Here is a 19,578-nt window from a genome sequence, read left to right as displayed (position 1 = left end):
AATTAGTAATGAGATGGATTAATCGATATGCTTATCTGGAAAAAAAAAATTGATAGATATATTTCTTAAAGAATTGAAATCTCTCTTTGACTTTTTGTGGAAAGAATAAAGTAATGTTTATGAGATTTGATGATTAAGTAAGATAACTACTGGAGGAAAGTGATTTTATAATATGACTTAAGAGACAGGATTGCTATATATTATAGACTTATAACTGATTTGATCTTTGACAAATGGGAAGTCAATATTTTATTCTTTATTTTTTATTTTTGTTTTTTTTTTTTCTTTTTTTCTTTTTGTTTAACTATTTTTGATTTTGTTTTTTGTCTTTGAATGTTTTATGACTTTGTCTTGTATGTTTTATGAAAATTTGAATAAAAATTATTGAAAAAAAAAAGAAAAAGAAATAAGGCAGTATCTTTTACGACCAACGAAAATCAAAACAATGTGCAAACTTTCAAGATCACAAGGACTATCCTCTAGCCAGACTCTAACTCAGTGTACAGCACATGCCTATAAATGTTTACTCAGAAGAAAGTCCCTCTGTGATCAATGAGGCTTATTCCCCAATTTGTATGTTTTAAGATTGTAGTTCAAGACCACAAAATATCTCCAACCTGTTACAAGCTAATCAGATTCAGGTAACATCATACAAACAGGGACTGGTACTAAATAAATAAGAAGAATTCATTTCAAATAGAACACAAAGGGAAAGTTCCTTAAGGCTGATCCTTGTAATAAGCAACCATGATTTCTTCAAAACTAAAGTTCCATCTGTCTAGATGGCGGCACTCACTGTAGGCCTACTAGATTTGGTCAGGTAGCTAGAGTGTTTCCAATTAATCAGATAATTTCTTTTTAATTACTGTTTTTCTCCTTAATAGAAGCATGTAGAAGCAATATAGGTAGTAAGTATATTTTAGAAGAGGTATTTCTCTTCCCCTTCTCGTAAGAGGAAAAGCCTTTAAGATGTTGCTTGCTACAACATGTATGATGATTCTACTCTAAAAAATAAAAGCTTTTTCTTCAGAACTGTTTTATTCATATGCAAATTTTAAAAAACTAACCAATAAGGACCACCAAATTCTATTTAATCCAATTTACTCCATACTCACCCCAATTAAAGTTAGGACCACTTGTCTAATTTTTGCTACTAGCTTTTTTCTATGTGGAAATACTTTTAAAATTCCTGAACACATACCTGTTGGTTTTACACTCTGCCTGAAACTGCATGAGGTTTCATTTGCTCCTGCAGATAAACTGCCCTATAATATTGAGAAAGCGTTAAGACCACATTGAAACAGCTTATCAACCAATGTTTTTTAAAAAAAAACACTTAGCAGTTATAGGCTACTACAGCCTTGCTTTTTACTATTTGCCTGGTCATCCCAGAGAGGAACTTCACACGGGCAAGCAAGCAAGATTGTGGAAGGATAGAATATTCAAGCCCTCCTCAGGCACCCTCAGCATTTCTATGCTTGACATGGAGGACACTTTTCCTCCTCACTGCTTAGTACTGTACACCAGCCAAGTGAGCTTCTCAGAAAACACAAGGAAGGGACAGAGCGATTTGAGCCTTTCAACAACCAAAAGCTTCTATGCTAGAAATGCAGGAGATAAAGCCCCATCCTGTACATCCAGCATAGAAACAAGCAGACTGGTAGCCGGGACAGAGAACACCATTCCTCCACTATGCTTCTACACTACAGGGGCAAGGCAAAGCCGCTTTGTGCATGTGCAACACATAAAACAAATGAACTCACAGAGGACAGAAAGCATTTGTTTCTAGTCGGCAATGTGTTTAATTCGCCTGCTTTTTTACTCATAAATGGCTGGCAAAGGAGGAAGAGTGTGCTCTGTCCAACCTCCACTTATTACTTGATTTATGAGAAAAACATAAGGCAAGAAAGCCTAGTAATGTTTGAGTGCTGTACAGTACACACACAAAAAATAAGCACAAGTATTTGAATATATCAATGGCCCACTGACTCAGAAGAACTGCTCAAATGGATATTATAGTGGTGGAGCAACCAACTCAGGAAAAGATCTCTGGTTCTACTTCTTGAATGTTCAAGCCAACATCCACCTAACAGATGCTAGGGAGTAGAGATGTGAAGACCTGAAAAAAAATGTAAAAGGGGGGGTCCCCCCATATTTTCCAGGTTTTTTTCTGGGCCTTCACATCTCTAGGAAAGATACAGAAATCAAGATTATAGCAAAGACCAGAGACAGAATGTCCCTAAGGCAATAGCTCTGCTTGTTTGCTTGTAACCAAGCCCCAACCAAATAAAATCAGCTCATTCCTAAGTTAGTTTTGCGTAATATTGTACCCTAAAACTGCATTCGGGGCAGCACCTTCCCACAGGGAGTATTGCTCAGAACTGCAAGAGAAAGTACCTCAAAACTAGGCCTTGTCTACACATGCAACAAAGTTAGGTAGGGCTGAAGTGGCAGAATGGCCTATACCACTCCATACTGCAGGTGGGCAATCACATATTTGAATATTCTCCTTTGGGGGGAAAAACCTTCCCTGACAGCACAGAAGAGAAGGCTCTGCCTGAATCCCTCTCTATGCTATGGTTTACTTACAGGGTAGATAATATTTTGTTTTTTTTCAACACGAGGGATTATTCAAAGATGGCATTCTCCATCTTCAGCCCTTAGTGGCACTCACTCTACTATCCGATTTTGTTGCATGTGTACTATACCTTACAGTGTGATCCACTGCTTAGAAACTCAAGCCTGAATTACAATATTAGTATAGACCAGTGTTTAACATTAGCAGTTACTAATTTGGATTGTGCTACTAATACTGGTGGCCTATCTGGACTACAAGCCATTACTACATGAACTACTGTAACCCTCAATAGAGAAGGCAAGTTAAGAACCTTGTTTTAGTGCATCAAAACTCTTGGTCCTTTTTCTTTCCCCCAAATAGACAAAAAGCCACTTTTAAGGTGTCAAGCAGGACAACAAATTCCTAAAACAGTAAACAACGGAGGACACCCATATAGTACTCCCACTGGGAAGAATGGCAGGATATAAAACTAATGGATACAATAAATTAAAACTCCTCCAACTCTAGTATGCTATCTCCTCTCTCATGATTGCCATGCATTCCCAAAACAAACATTTTTAGGTGCACAACGTGATGGGTATATTGGGCAACGGTTGGCGATATGAGGGATCTTTAATCATTCTACTTTCAACTTCCACAGCCACCCACCAGCTTTTCGAAGCTGGGCTGGAAGGCAGATAGGGCGCCTCTACCACCTCCCCTACTGTTGTCGTTGTCCGTGATCTCATTGTCCCAATCTTCGTCCTCCATGGTGGCACCTTCAGAAATAACCTACTCCAAATCGGTCCTGCGAGGGATGAGGAAAAAAACAGGGCGGGGCGGACATGAAACAGAAAACGAAGAAGCCTCCCTCAAGCCCCCACACCACATCCGCCTCACCTCAAATCGACTACGCCGACCTCCCTCTCCTCCCTCGCGCTTCTTCTCCAACACAACGGCTCTTTCCCACCCCAGCTTCAAGCTACCCACTACAGGCAAGGGCGACGGACCATTCCCGCCAAAGCACAACTTATCTGCTATCACCACCCGTCTCCCCTCATGGGGCGGTCGGAAATGAAGGGAAACCCCTCTACCCTTTATCCCCCCTGCCCCCGTTGGCAACCAACTCCGCGCCGGCTCTTAACTCCCTACGGTTGGGCCACCCCTGGCGCGAACTGAACGCCTCGTCCGCTACCAACCAGCAGCACGTGCCGCCACTGCCGACACCGCCCTACTCAGCCCTCCCCCTCACCGCTTCAAGCTGCCGGGCTCCGGTCACGTGCCCCCTCGCCTTCCCACCAATAGCAGACCGCTAGGCAAGGCTTAGAGCAATAGCGTAAGGGAGTCGAGTTGTCAGCTTGCGCTTCTGGCGTAGCTTGCTCGAGCGAAACGTTGTTCCTGCGGGAGTTGTCGCCGCAACCGGGGAAGTAGGAAGACTTTGCCCTCGTAGCAAACTCCTTGGGATTTGTTTTTGTTTGCTTGCTAGGAGCCACACCTAGGAAGGCAATCGACGCAAAGCCTTTTGAAGACGATCGTATATGCAGGCCCGCTTAGTTAAAGAGGGGCTTACTTCCGCTTAATAAATATCCACAGGACTGCACCAGCCTTTTGTCTTTAGGAGTCCATTTGCCGGTGGTGGTTTCTGTTTCGTTTCTATAGAGTTTCTATTTGTCTGATTTATCGGGGAGGGGATAGTTTCATTATTCTTCTACGAGACTACCTCTTTCCTCCTTCGAGTGCAATCCCCCGGGACTAACAGCTGCTCTCGTGGAGTTTACATTACGTTACATTAGGCGAACGCATGAACAACCGTTAGGGGCAGCCATCAGGGCAGCTGGGTGTTCCAGTTAATTATTTCCAGGACGATAAAAATGTTCAAACTTTAGTGGTTCTCAATCTTTTTTAACCCATGCCTCCTTTTAGCTAACATAAAAATTCCACACATCCCTTCAAACCTGGCCCCCCTAATCATTTTAATTTTCAAAAGGATTAAATATCCTTTTAATTCTAAATCAAATTTTGGGCTTAATAATAAAAACGAATAAAAATACATAATTTTAAAAATACGCAATTTTATTTAGATCTTGCATATTTTTTTGGAAACATGACCTTCAGATCTTCATATGCCCCCTCCCCAGGGGTTACGTCCCACCAGTTGAGAACCCTTAGGCCGGAACCCTTTCCACTTTGACTTCTCTGCTAAACCGCAATCGGGTGTCTGCTAGGAGGTGTCAGTCAGACACAGTTTAATCCCACATGCGTCTTCTCAGATGCAAATCGCATTGAGTTCATTTGGGTTTACTCCCAGATTAAGTAAATATAGGATTAAACCCTCAACAAGATTAGGCCTACTAGGTACAAAAAATAAGAGAAGAGGCATTGTTGTTTCCTTGTCCCAGCAACCCTCAGTGCAACCTGAATCTGTTTGGAAGCAGGGTCTAATTAAGGCTTCCAGAAACCTCCTACCCTCCATTTTAAAACAAACTAGATTTTGGACTTTTAACCATCATGCCCAGCTTCCTGTCTCTCTTCCCTCCCCCCCCTTTGTTTTACTTATAATGTAGCCTGAAGAAGAGTTCTGGAGAACCTGAAAGGTCACTATTTTGCAACATTTTGGTTGGACCTAATAAAGGCAATGCTTTACAGGGGCTTTTTAATTATTTCTAGTAGACTAGTACAGCTACCTATGCTTCTCTTCTCCTCCCCAACCCCCACCCCTTTATAAGAAATTTCTACCTGTCTACCATGATAGACCCAGAGGCAGTGCAGAGGATTCTGGGCCATATTTTGCCACTCACGGAGGCACTGCTCAGGTTTGTTGGGTTCTATTATCACCTTGGGTAGAGTGAGCATGTGACTTGGAAGAATCATACCCTGCAACTGCCTTGCCGGGGAATTAAAGACCTTAACTTTCGGGAAGGTTTGTTGGCGGTTACTGATGCTTACACGGAGCCTCAAAGTTCCCCAGAATTCAGTTTGAAGACAAAGTGATATAAACGGTTAGGACTGCCATCTTATTCGTGTAAGACTCCAGGCCTGAGTTTTGGATGTAGAAATTCAAACTGCTTCTACCTACAAAAAGCTTTATTCACTGGCTCTCGGTTAAACATTTATTTTCCTTTTAAGCAGTAGTTTGAAGACATATGAGCAAAGCCAGAAAAAATAAAAAACTACTATATTTGCTACTGCAGTGGCAGCTTTTCTGGAAGCACAGAATAAAGTAACAGAATAAATTTAGACTCTGGAAGCATTTCCTATCATATTAGCTCTAGAGCAGGAAAGGCTTCACCTCACTTGCTGACCATCAAGCATCTGCTGAAGATATGTGAATCCTGCTGATAAACATGCAGTTAAGCCTAGAAGTAAGTTGTTAAAGCCTCAGTAAACAAGCACTACAAATGTGTCCCAGCATCATACTATATTAAACTGTTGTCAAATACATGAGAGTTCATATACTGAGAGAGGATGTGTCATCATAAAGATTGTCACCAGACACACGTTGCAATAGATTGCAGTGTTAGCTTCTTTTACCGCAATACATGGCAGATTTGAAAATTGCTGACACAGATCTAACTTCTTCCTAATTGTTGCGCCCCAGATGCAAGGAGAGTTAGATCAGGGAGAGGAATCAGATGAGGACGAGGTTCCAGGGAGCATTGGAGGAAGGGAGGGCTCTGACAGCCCGCAGACTCCCATGGCCAGCACCCCCAGTGAGGCAGTTCCAGCCCCGCCTGCGAATCCCCCATCTCAACCGTTGGGAAGCGACCTTTTGCTCACACCAAACCTGCCCATGCAGAAATCCTCGCCAGGCACTTCAAACGCTTCCCCGGCAATCAGTATTCCACTTTCAGAGCCTGCGTTGTCACATAGCGAAGCCCCACCGTCAGATGAGCTGGCTGAGGCTCGCTCTGCGCAAGGAGGCGCAAGAAGAGAGACTTTCAAAGAGTGAAACTCCATTGGAGCTGTCGTTTACACATGAAGACCTTCCCTACTTAAGCAGGAGCCTCCAAGTCTCTAGTGTTGAGTCAACTCTCCCCACACGCTGCAGAGACTGCTTAGGTAGAATAGCTAGGGAAAGTAGTGAGTCAGGGTAGACAGATTTATGAAGTGCACTGCTTTGGATATGACCATCAGCTTAATAAAACGAGAAACAGATCATACCTCGTCTCAATCTGGTTCCTTTGTCTCTTGGTTGGACACTAATTATGATAATAATTTGTTCAGAAATATAGTTAAGAATCTAGATCCTAGAAATGGGCTTTAGAGCCTAGAACATTATGTATGAAAACAGGACATAATCCCAAAATGGGCATTCAATGTCTGTTTTCTATAAATTAATCCCATTACAATTAGTGGACCTACTCTGAGATCAATGTTCCTGTGACTGAAACTTTAGTTAACAATTAAGGTCAATACTTTTCCTCCTGAAAGGGCTTATAGCTGTATCGCAAGAAACATTCAAAATTTTGCTTTCTACTGCTATTAAAAGAATAGGAAGAATAGAAGGATCTGGCTTTTAAAAAAATAGTCAGATTTCAGCTGAACATCAGGAAACACTTCCTAACTGCTAGAGCAGTATAACAATGTAACCAATTGCCTAGGGAGGTGGTGGGCTCTCCAACACTGGAGGCATTAAAGAAGCAGCTGGACAGCCACCTGTCGTGTATGCTTTGATTTGCATTCCTGCACTGAGCAGGGGGTTGAACTTGATGGCCTTATAGACCCCTTCCAACTCCACTGTTCTATGATTCTATGAGTCCTGTCCAAAGTTGACAAAACCTTAAACATTTTTAATATTTATAATTGTATAATATGTTTCATTTATATGTGTTACTACTTTTTAGTGGGTCTTCTCCACTCACCAATGCAACCCAGTGAGATGGTGTTGCAAAAGGAACAAAGCCTCATTCCCAGCGGACAAAAACAGCATGTTTGTAGAAATTAATTCTATAGGCAAAACCTTCTCAAACTAGGTTTTCGCAAAGCGGCTACAGAGTAATTATGCTGATAGGCCTTCTCTCCATTAGCAAGCAAATCTAATGAGGCTTTCAAGTTTTACCATTGTTTGACAGATTAGCTCCAATTCAAGAAGTGTGGATGCCAAAGCCATTCTTTTTGAGGCATAATGGTTGTTCAGTTATCTGTGCTAATCAACTGAAGTAATCAGAGGACACAAATGAAAAGCAAAGCTGGGGAAGTGGAAGAGCATAAGAAGCACCTGCTGGATCAGGCTCTTCTAGATGCTGATCCATCTAGTCCAGCATCCTGTTCTCTCTGTGGCCAGCCGGATGCTTATAGGAAGCCCATAAGCAGGGCCAAAGCGCAAGAGCACTCTCCACTCCTGTGGATTACAGCAAATGGTATTCAGAAGCAAACTGCCTTCCACCATGGAGGCAGAGCATAGCCATCATGGCTAGTAGCCATGGATAACTTTATCCTCCATTTGTCTAGAGAGCCAGTATCATAGAATCATAGAGTTGGAAGGGGCCTTGTAGGCCATCGAGTCCAACCCCCTGCTCACAGCAGGAAATCCACAGCTAGAGCATCTCCCGCAGATAGCTGTCCAGCCTCTGCTTGAAGACATCCAAGATATGAGGTAGCAGTTAAGAGTGTTGTACAGAGATGTGTGAGACCAGGGTTCAAAGCCATGAAACTCACTGGGTAACCTTGGCCCAATCACTATCTCTCAACCTCACAGAGTTGTGAGGAGAAAATCAGGTGGGGGAGAACCATGTTAGTATGCCACCTTGATCTCCTTGGAAGAAATGTGGAATATAAATATAACAACAACAAAAACAGTAGTAGTAGTAGTAGTAATAACAATAAATCCTCTTTTAAAGCCATTCAAGTTGGTGAGCATCACTGCCTCATGAGACATGCGAAGGCGAAGCTTGGTTCTCTCTGTTCATATGAGACCTTTTCAGTCACTTCAAGAACTGAAAAAGAACAACAGTAGAGTCTTGTGGCATCATAAAGACTAACATTTATCTATTATGGCATAATCTTTTGTGAACTAATACCTACTTCGGTAAATACAGTGAATCTTAGTCTACAAACGTTTATGCCATAGCAACAGACTTAACACAACTACCACTCTGGAAACTGAGAAAACTGACTGCATCTTTCCTAATTGATATGATTCCTACTTAAGGCTAGTAATTCAAATGCTAGCACTTCTTTGTAAGTTTACAGAAAGTAGCCCTGTTGGCTCATAGGAACAATTTAAAAACCATATTGGGGTGATATCTTTATTACACCAATAAACTGTCACAAAATATTGTGAAAGTGAGTTCTTCAGAACTTTGCGTTTCTAATTCAGAGCTAAAAGATTGCATTTTAGCTGGCTGAATAGCCATCTTTGTTAAAGCTCAATTTGTTTTACAGTTGAACCTATGCTGTCAGAAGCACCACTGAACTCAATAGAGCAGTGATTCTCAAACGGTGCGCTGCAGCACACTGGTGCACCGCAAGAGGTGACTAGGTGTGCCGCGAATATTATAAAAGTATATTTTAAAATGAGAAGAAACCCATTTGTATTTAAGTTATTTTTATTCATAGTTTAAAATATATTAATATATTTTTAATTTTGTACACAAAGTGCGCCACAAAATTTTTATATGTTTTACAGTGTGCCGTGAACCAAAAAAGTTTGAGAACCATTGCAATAGAGCTTACACCAGGGAAAATATACAGTTGTGCTACAAAGGTTGTGCCACATTCTTTCTTCTATTTTGTAGTAAAAGTTCTTAGAAAATTAAGTACACATCTTACTAGCCACCATTCACATTTTCCCCATTTTGAGGTTTGTGCCAGAAAAGAATGTAAATATTATTTAACATTTGAACTTGTATAAAACATTATGGGGAGGCAGTGGTCCTAAAAAATTGACAAGGGAAAAATATGTCAAAAGCTGTGGATTGATTTTTTTCTAAGTGAAAATAAAATAATATATAGCACTTTAAGTCAGCTGGCCAGGGAGGGAGAGCTGCTATTCATGTCTGCTATTACTGCTGCTGTTCTCCTTTGGCTGTCATAATCACTGCACTTTCCTGTTGAACTGCTCCCACTTAGCTACATCTTACAGGATTAGGTCCCAGGTACACAGCCAGCTCTGAATAATTAAATCTTTTCACCTGTTCCTCCTCGGAGGGACGTATAGACTGGCTGGCTGAGTGGCTTGGGAGACCTTTTCCTGCTGGAAGAAGAACATCGTTGCTGTCCAGCGAGGAAGAGCGGCTGCTGTTATTGTTTTCAGCACCTACTTACAGCACTTTATTTCAGCAGCCAGTTTAGTGGCTCTGCTGTGTGTAGGGGGTGGGGTGTGGTGTGTGGTGTGTGTGGTGTGAGTGTATGTATGTGTGTGTGCATGTGGTGTGTGTGGGTCTGCATTATGTGCCTGGGAGAGAGGATTCAGAGTTGTGTGGGAAGATCTGCGGGGGCCCAAATTGGTGTAGTGACGGGTAGAGGGAGATATGACGTTGTGCGGAGGACTTGCCAGGTGAGGGGAACTTGACCCAGGCAGCTAATGACTGTGTCTTGTTCCGGTCCTCCCCGCATCCACAAGTATGTTGGTTGCCCTATCAGCCAGCTCTCAGATCTCCGGATGCTGCTTTTAAATGCTAGATCGGTACATAATAAGACCTCCCTCATCCACGATTTAATTGTGGATGAGGCGGCTGATCTGGCATGTATAACTGAGACCTGGGTGGGTGAGCAGGGAGGAATTAGTCTCTCCCAACTGTGCCCGCCTGGATACTTGGTTCAGCATCAGGGTAGACCTGAGGGCCGGGGAGGGGGAGTCGCTGTAGTCTATAGGAGTTCTATCTCCCTCTCCAAGCACCCTGTCCTGGACTTGGTTTTCACAATTGGACATGGAGATGGTGATCTGAATGTGGGGAGTCTTACATCAGTCCCTTTGTCATGGACAGATCACCGCTTGTTGAAGTTTAGACTTACAATGGCTTCTCCCCTCTGCAAGGGTAGGGGACCCATTAAGATGGTCCGCCCTCGGAGACTAATGAATCCGGATGGTTTTCAAAGGGCTCTGGGGAGTTTTCCGGCTGATAGGGCTGGCGCTCCTGTCGAAACCCTGGTTGAACTGTGGAATACAGAAACGACCCGGGCAGTTGACATGATCGCTCCTGCGCGCCCTCTCCTGTGTAGAGCTCATACGGCTCCATGGTACACTCCAGAGCTGAGAGCGATGAAACAATATAGGAGACGGCTTGAGTGCAGATGGAGACAGACTCCTGATGGATGCAATTATGCACTGGTAAGTGCCTATACTAAGTTGTATTTAGGGGCACTGAGGGTGGCAAAAAAGTGTTACTTTGCTACCTCTATTAAAGCATCTATCTGCCGCCCAGCGGAGCTCTTTAAAATTGTCCGAGGGCTATTACATTCTGGCCCTATGGACATGGTAGAACCAACTAAGGCTCGCTGTAATGAATTTGCTAGGCACTTCCAAGATAAAATCTTTTGCATCCGCCAGGGCTTGGACTCCAATGTTACAGCAGTTGAATCATATGAGGTCTCCAGAACACAGCCTTGTCCTGATTTTTTGGATGAGTTTCAGTTAGTGCAGCTCGAGGACATTGACAAGGTGCTTGGACAGGTGCGTGCAACCACTTCAGTGTTGGATCCTTGCCCCTCTTGGCTAATAAAAGCTAGCAGGGATGGAACTGCCGGCTGGGCCAGGGAAGTGATTAACGCCTCATTGCGAGAGGGAGTGGTCCCTAACTGCCTGAAAGAGGCGGTAGTGAGACCGCTTCTGAAGAAATCTTCCCTGGACCCAGAAATTGTCAATAACTATAGGCCGGTAGCAAATGTCCCATTTCTGGCCAAGGTTCTAGAACGAGTGGTTGCGAACCAGCTCCAGACACTCTTGGATGAAACTGATTATCTGGATCCATTTCAATCGGGTTTCAGGCCTGGTTTTGGCACGGAGACAACCTTGGTCGCCCTGTACGATGACCTTTGTCGGGAGAGAGACAGGGGGAGTGTAACTCTGTTGATTCTCCTTGATCTCTCAGCGGCTTTTGATACCATCGACCATGGTATCCTTCTGGGGAGGCTCGCTGAGTTGGGAGTTGGAGGTACTGCGTGGCAGTGGTTTTCCTCCTACTTGGTGGGTCGTCTCCAGAAGGTAGTGCTTGGGGAGCATTGCTCGACACCCTGGACCCTCCAGTATGGAGTTCCGCAGGGGTCAGTTTTGTCCCCCATGCTCTTTAACATCTACATGAAGCCGCTGGGTGCGGTCATCAGGAGTTTTGGAGTGCGTTGCCACCAGTATGCTGATGACACGCAGCTCTACTTCTCCTTTTCATCTTTTTCAGGTGAGGCTGTCAATGTGCTGAACCGATGCCTGGCTGCGACAATGGACTGGATGAGAGCTAACAAACTGAGGCTCAATCCAGACAAGACTGAGATGCTCTTAGTGGGTGGTTCTTCTGACCAGATGGTGGATGCTCAACCTGTCCTGGATGGGGTTGCACTCCCCCTGAAGGAACAGGTTCGTAGCTTGGGGGTACTTTTAGAACCATCCCTGTCACTTGAGGCTCAAGTAGCCTTAGTGGCACGGAGTGCTTTCTACCAACTTCGGTTGGTGGCCCAGCTACGCCCCTATCTGGACAGGGACGACCTTGCTTCAGTTGTCCATGCTCTGGTAACCTCTAGACTTGATTACTGCAATGCGCTCTACGTGGGGCTGCCTTTGAAGACGGTTCGGAAACTGCAGCTTGTGCAAAATGCAGCGGCCAGATTGTTAATGCGGACCAGGCGGTCCGAACATATAACACCGGTTCTGGCCCGCTTGCATTGGCTGCCTATATGTTTCCGGGCTCGATTCAAGGTGCTGGTTTTAACCTATAAAGCCTTACACGGCTTGGGACCATGATACTTGATGGAACGCCTCTCCCAATATGAACCTACCCGTACACTGCGCTCAACATCGAAGGCCCTTCTCTGGGTGCCTACTCAGAGGGAAGCCCGGAGGATGGTAACAAGAAAAAGGGCCTTCTCAGTGGTGGCCCCCGAATTATGGAACAATCTCCCTGATGAGGTACGCCTGGCGCCAACATTGTTGTCTTTTCGGCGCCAGGTTAAGACCTACCTCTTCTCCCACGCATTCTAGCATTTTAGCATTCTGTATTGTAGCATTTAGCATTTTAGTATTTTTAGTATTTTAATATTTTAGTTTAGTATAGGGTTTTTTTTGGAAATTCAATGAGTCATGTTTTTAAATTGCTTAATGTGTGGTTTTAAATTGTATGTTGATATTTTGATGTTGTGAACCGCCCAGAGAGCTTTGGCTATGGGGCGGTATAAAAATTTAATAAATATAAATAAATAAATAAATAAATAAATAAATAGGAAATTAAATGTGTTAATGAAAGCCTGGCAGCACAAACTTTCAAAAGGAAATCCCATTGAGTTAAATGGAGCTTACTCCCAGATGATTGCAAAGTTAGGATTGCAGCCTGAATTATATAACTTCATCAATTTCATCAGACAGTATATCTGTAGGTAAATGCCTATTATGTTGTGTTATCATGGTGGGACTGGACTTCACAATTAGTGTCTGGCTACAAAGCCAAGCCATAATTTGTAGACCTCTGTCCCAAACCAGAGTCTAATCTTAAAATGCAGAAACTTAACATCATCTATTCCACTGGTCTTCACACGGGTTGGAGCTCACAGATGCGTTGCATCCTGACTTAATTAGATGACATATACACCTCCACCATTGTAAACGTTTTTAAGAGGAGACAAAAAAGAGACTGTAGAAAATGGAGCAGAAAAAAAGTAAGACAGTAGTATAAAGATCAGAAGACAAGGAAAATGGAGACACAGTAAAAAAATTAAGAAGTGAGGTTCATGTTTCACATTAATGCTTGTAGTTACTCTCAAGCCTGAAAAGGTTAAGATTAATGATCTAGTTCTCATCTTCTGTTCTGTCCATTAACTCACAGACACACAACACTTCAAACTCCCAAAAGATAAATCACGAGCATCCCGATTATAGTGTGTTCCTTCCAACCAGGCAGCAGAAGTAGACCACTGCCACATACCTCAGTGTAACACAGGGGTCAGGGGACAAAGGATGTGTACCCGTGTTATAGGGCTTCATGTGTACCTGTGTTATAGGGCTTCTGCATTATAACGCAAGTCATGTTCTGTAAACAGTATCGTACTCAGAGGATATCATCATACCCGCAGTATATCTGAATCCACAGTTCAACAAGCCACATTACAGCAAGATTCTACTGTAATTCAAAGCACAGTTTCATAAAGCAGTTTAGGTAGTTCAAGTCTAATAGCAGATCTGTTTAATGACTTAATGAATGGCCCAAACCAAACTATTCCTGTTCAGTTCTGCTACCAGCACATCTGTTCTTTACTCTACAGAGTACTAAGATGTTGTTTCTATCTACCCATACATAGACTTGCAGGACTGGTTGTATATCTGTGCTATGGTTCTCTGCGCTCTGCAATACTCCCACCAAAGTTTTTACCACTTTACCTCAGGCCACCTTCTGCTTATGCTCACCTTCATTTCTGGCTGGCTCCTTTTGCCTTGAACAGCTTCATGGCAGGAAACAATTCAACTGGCAGAGTTGGCTGGACTGTGATGAGAAAAGATGCATCGATGGATGCCTGCCAGTCATGCCAAAGTTAAAGACAGACATATACTGGTGGGGAAAATTTATTATTTATTTGTTTTGTTTGTTTGTTGCATTTATATACTGCCTTTCTGCCAAGGCAGTTTACTGTTTTAAAATACTAAAACAAATAAATGATATATAATGTAAAGATGGCCCAGGTGGAGGGGAGGAGGCATCAGTCCAACTGGAGCAGGCCTGGATATTGCCTTTGCCTTTCTTCCACATTCCCTTCTTCTTTCTCACAGGGCAGTTGGTGTCTGTTGGCACGGGGTGGGGCTGAGTGGGTACAGTCTGCTTGGGGCAGGCCCTGATGTTGTCTTTGCCTGCCTCCCTCCCACACTCTCTCCTGCTTCCAATGTAAGTGTATTTGTATTTGCAACATGACAAAACAACTGATGATGGAATTGTTCCTTGCATATAGCTATTAAGTGCTCTTCACCAATAAGAATTGTGCTTCACTGGCAAAATCATTGGTTGTATTATAACAGGTTCACCATGGCAATGCTCCATAAGGAGCAACAGTATTAGGTGTAATGCATGTGCAAGTTTGCTTTTCAGCTCATAAATCTGTATATACTAGAGTGTCTACTTTGAGTTCATTCAAGTGTCAGCTCAGCTGAATGGTTATACGTAAAAAACACACTAAATACATTTGTACGAGATTTTGGACCATATAATCAGTTATAAGGCACATTTTATTAAGAACACCTTATTTATTTAATTTATATCCCACCCATCTTCCCAAAAGGAGCCCACAGTGGAAAGACAGTAAAATAAATTCTACTGAAAACAAAAATCTGGCAAGAAAGAAGACATTATAGTGGCCAGCTTTGCACAACATAGTAAGCCAAACAATGGTTTACGGGAACTGTGCAAATGTGGAGGCTCCCAGAGAGGGGCTTGCAGCTGATTTGCTCTTCCCTGGTCCTTTTTATAAACCTTAGCTTAGCTAAGTGCAGCAGGGAAGCAAAAAGGCCCAGGGAGGAGCAAAGTGGCTGCGAGAGTCTCTCCAGAAGGGTGCATTGTTTGCAGAGAATTTTGGCATACTGTGTCGTGCAAACCAGGCCAGTACAAAAAGGAACCCTATACTCACATTACGCTAGAAGCAAAGATGTGCTCATCAAGGACTGTGTCAGTGACAATACTCACGTAAGAGTGGGAGCCAATTCAGTGCTTGCTGTCACAGGACAATGTGGGTAGGATGGTTGTTGATGCTCTGATAGCTACCCACAACCACCACCTCCACTGAAGTCAGTGAGAGGAAAAAGTCCTGCTCCAGGTCTCAGGTTGATGTAAATTGGTGCTGTCAAAGGGGACATGGCTATGAAACTATAGGATACAGTGTAAATGGCTGACCATGGCTCCCCTCATTTCAGCCATTCTGCTAATGTATGGAATGGCTCCAGGGGAAATTAGTACCACCAAAGTATCAGGGGTGTTCCTCTGGGATATCTGTCATGTAGACATGTATCTGATATTCTGCCAGCATAGTGGAGCTTCCACTGAATTATATCACTCCTCAGCTGGTGGAACTTCAATATAGGATTATGTCCTCATTTCTCCTCAATTTTAAATCCTTAACACTAGGCCTCATGCTAGCTAACCCTAACTTTTTTTCTATCATCTTCTAACTGCCATTCCCTCTAGCTCTATTTTTATTTATTTATTTATTACATTTATACCCCACCTTTTTTCCATGCTAGAAACCCAAGGTGGCTTACATATGGTTCCTAAGTGGTCTCCCATCCAGGCACTGGCCAGACCTGACCCTGCTTAGCTTCAGCAGGGTGCTGGCTTCATGTGCCTTCAGAGAATAGCCTGGGACCATACATCCCATGGACCAGGGGCTGCTTGTGTCCAAAGCAGAAAACACACATATAATTTAATGATTTATTTGGATTCCTGTATCAAGCAGGGAACTGGACTTGATGGCCTCTACCACTCTACCCAGTGTTCCACTCCCCCACTATCAATAAATCTTCCACTTGGACTTCTGTTAAAAGTGGTTGAACAGCTGTATAGAGGAGAGACAATGGGCCCCTCTAGACATCCTTTTTATTTTGCATTCATGATGATTTATGCTCATTATGATATTGGGGTGCATGGTTTGTTTTGTTTGTTTTGTTTATTGCACTTGTATACCGCCCCATAGCCGAAGCTCTCTGGGCGGTTTACAGCAACCAAAAACATTAAAACAAATCATTATGTATCATTGCTACTATAATTGCTACCATATTAAATCACCACAATGGTATATGCAAAGCTTTATCCACTTTTTAATGTCCTAACAACAACTAGGAAGGTGATTATTTATTTATTTATTTAATTTAATTTATATACCGCCCTAAGCCCGAAGGCTCTCTGGACGGTGTACATAAAAGATAAAACAAGCACAGTGTATAAGTACAATAAATACAATAAATCAAGAACCAAAAACATACTACCTCGTTTCCAATCAGCACGTGTTCCGTAACTTCCTGCTAAAGTCCTCGAACTTTATATCACAAAAGTTATGGTCTATTTTTTGTCCCATTTTTGTTGCAATATAGTGCAAAAGTACCCCTCCAGATGGCAATAATGCAATAATGTTGGGGAAGCATTGCAGAACAACTAATAAAGTAGAGTTATGTCTAGACACTAGGGATAGGTGAGAAATTCAATTCAGTTTACATTTAAATCTGAATTTATTGAATTCACACTTTCCTAAACAACATGAGAAACAACACACAGCCATCTTTCAAAATTCAAATTTATCCAAATCTTGCAATGCACTTCAACTAAGGCAGCAATACAGTACACACTTACCTGGAAGTAAGTCCCATTGAACCCAATGGAACTTACTTCTGAGTAGACATGTACTGGATTGCAGTCTAAGCGAAGTTTGCAAAAATGCATACATTAGGGGAAAGTGCTTATAAAAATGAATATATTAAAAATAACATACAAACATGCATTATATAAGGAGAAATTGCTTGCAAAATGTGTACATTAGTCAAAACTGCATACAAAAATGTGTTTAGTAGGAGAAATTATCATGAAAATATTGGAGAATTTTCATGAGGATTTTTAAAAAATCACACATCACTGCAAAAATCTGGAAAACCAAATATAAGATTGGAAAAATGAGAAACCGACAACTGAAATTGACAGATCCTTCCATCCCTAGCAGACAGTTCAATATAAACCCACCACCTAATGCACTATTATTGCAGCAATGACATGTTGCAGAATACACCCACCAAAAACAAAACAAAACAAAAAAGCCAATCTGGGAGGTCCCAATGTAGAAATCCAGGACATTATTGCTGCAGTTATTTGTCAGAAGTATATTCACACACATCAAAAGGTAGTAGCAAAGATAGAAGTCTTCAAATTCAAGTCTGCTTGTGTGGGGAAAATGTGGGAATTTTGAGAGGGTTTTTTTAAAATTGTGAATGCTTCCTGTGCTAAGAGGGAAGGAAAAAAAGTTTAGTATTATTGTGCTCTATTGCACGTTGAGGGTGGAGCTGAAAGATATTATGCCCATTTTGCAGGGCAGGGATTAAGAGTGGTTTACAGCAACCCTGCAATATAATTCAGTTTTATTATCTCCATATTGCAAGCTGGGTGGGGTCGAGCTGTCAGGTCTGTATAGGTGAAATACATCATCATAGATACAGGTCTCCAGTGCAACACTGCACACTACACATGTTATCATGATTCAGGAAATCACACAGATATAAAACTTTCAGAGAGATAGATGTTTTTGTCTGTTGCAGCAAAAACATAGTCTTGAGGCACCTTTAACAGATTTATTGCGGCAGAAGGTTTTGAGAATCACAGGCCACTTCATCTGATACAATACACAAATATTTCAAGAGAAGTAATTTCGCTAACAATATCTGTGTGCCTTAATCACTTGAAATCAGCACACAATCGTATTTAAAAACAATGCACTGAGAGAAATTCCGCATCAAAACAACTCCAGAAGATAAATCTCGTTAAATTATCATATCCATCACCCTCTCAAAACTCTCCTCTCAAAATCAGCGGTCAATGGATTGCAGAAGCCTCACAGGCGCAACGTGCTTTCACCCATCCAAGCGCAGAAAGGAGAGGTCCCAAAATCAAAAGCAAAGCTGGAGTGTGTCACTCTACCATTTCTATTTCTATGGCTAACTGAGTAGTCGTATGGACGCAGAATGGGGTCGCTCTTTCTCTTTACAGCTCTATGGTTAATCTATTTGCTTTGGAAATTAGGGTGGATTAGTTCAGTTTTGGACCGGAAACGCCAAGACTGATCGAGAGAGCGTGTATGCTCTATCGGTGCTCAGAACAGCAACAGTTCTTTGTTTATTGTTTATGACTGGAAGAATTCCAAGCAAGGCAGCTGAATAGTGGCGGATCAAGACCGAGACTAGGCAGAAAAGAGTCCAGGTAGAGAATTTGCATTTGATTTGATTAGTGTAAATATTTTGGGCTTCACCCCCTGGTACCTGCGCTTTAGACTGCAGACCTGTGCATCCTTATTTAGGAATAAGTTCCACTGAATTTAGTGGAACTTCTTAGCAAAACCACAAAGGAACAGCTCATCGAACGTCTGCGCTAATATATCAAAATACACCCATGTAAATATATCACAGGCTTTTAGCAATAGCCTTTAAATGGGGCAAACAGACTCTGCTTCTTTCTTCTGTTCTCACAGAAGTTAAAATGGATCTGTCGGGTTTGTTGTATAGTAGCAACAAAGATTTCAAAATCGCTAATTTCGTCAGACTGGTGAAGGAAGAGAATTCAGTTTAAAGCCAAAATGATGGAACTGAGGTTATCATACTTTGGACACATCATGAGAAGACATGATTCACTAGAAAAGACAATGATGCTGGGGAAAACAAGACGGGAGTAGAAAAAAAAACGCAGGCCAAACAAGAGATGGATTGATTCCATAAAGGAAGCCACAGACCTGAATTTACAAGATCTGAACAGAGTGGTTCATGCCAGATGCTTTTGGAGGTCACGGATTCATAGGGTCGCCATAAGTCGTAATCGACTTGAAGGCACATTACTACAACAACAATAGTATCTCTTTATTTTGTAGTGTAAAATTATCCGTATAGCGATAATGTCAGTCTGTTCACACAGAGAAACTCTAAAAATTCATTACAAGAAAAGAAAACTGAAAACCATGGACATGGTACATCCAGAACTTAAGAATATTTAAGCCCTGCTGATTTCAAGAGAAAGTTAAATTATTCTTCCGTTGAAATAAATGGTGGGACATAAACATGCTTCATCTTTGTTGGATAAAGTTCATTATTAACAAGGCTGGTGTTTGATTCTCACTACCAGTTCCTTATCCAGCAGAGATGAATCAGCCAT

General features: G+C 42.2%; 2 protein-coding genes across 14 annotated transcripts in view; one reads left to right on the top strand and one right to left on the bottom strand.

Annotated features, from left to right (window-relative positions):
* Nucleotides 1–19,578, bottom strand: part of DDX4 (DEAD-box helicase 4) — an 88,834-nt gene that overhangs the window by 68,390 nt on the left and 866 nt on the right. For 2 of the 8 annotated variants that reach the window (XM_061618074.1, XM_061618112.1), the window contains exons 1-3: nt 3,458–3,694; nt 3,227–3,365; nt 1,202–1,265 (exon numbers count right to left, since the gene is read on the bottom strand). The exons of 3 other annotated variants lie outside the window; for them this stretch is intronic. In XM_061618074.1, coding sequence (XP_061474058.1) covers nt 1,202–1,265; nt 3,227–3,328 — 166 coding nt within the window. In that variant the 5' untranslated portion in view covers nt 3,329–3,365; nt 3,458–3,694. 3 more of the 8 variants (XM_061618082.1, XM_061618102.1, XM_061618092.1) reach the window with 3 other exon arrangements.
* The window catches only part of SLC38A9 (solute carrier family 38 member 9), an 85,955-nt gene continuing 84,802 nt past the window's right edge, over nt 18,426–19,578 (top strand). For 4 of the 6 annotated variants that reach the window (XR_009761478.1, XM_061618160.1, XM_061618170.1 and 1 more), the window contains exon 1: nt 18,426–18,636. The gene's annotated coding sequence lies outside the window, so the exon portion shown is untranslated. The remainder of the gene's footprint in view (nt 18,637–19,578) is intronic. The other 2 variants (XM_061618155.1, XM_061618193.1) reach the window with 1 other exon arrangement.

Source organism: Rhineura floridana, chromosome 1, assembly GCF_030035675.1.
Source record: "Rhineura floridana isolate rRhiFlo1 chromosome 1, rRhiFlo1.hap2, whole genome shotgun sequence".
Taxonomy (NCBI): Eukaryota; Metazoa; Chordata; class Lepidosauria; order Squamata; family Rhineuridae; genus Rhineura; species Rhineura floridana.
This window is presented reverse-complemented; position numbering and strand designations above follow the sequence as displayed.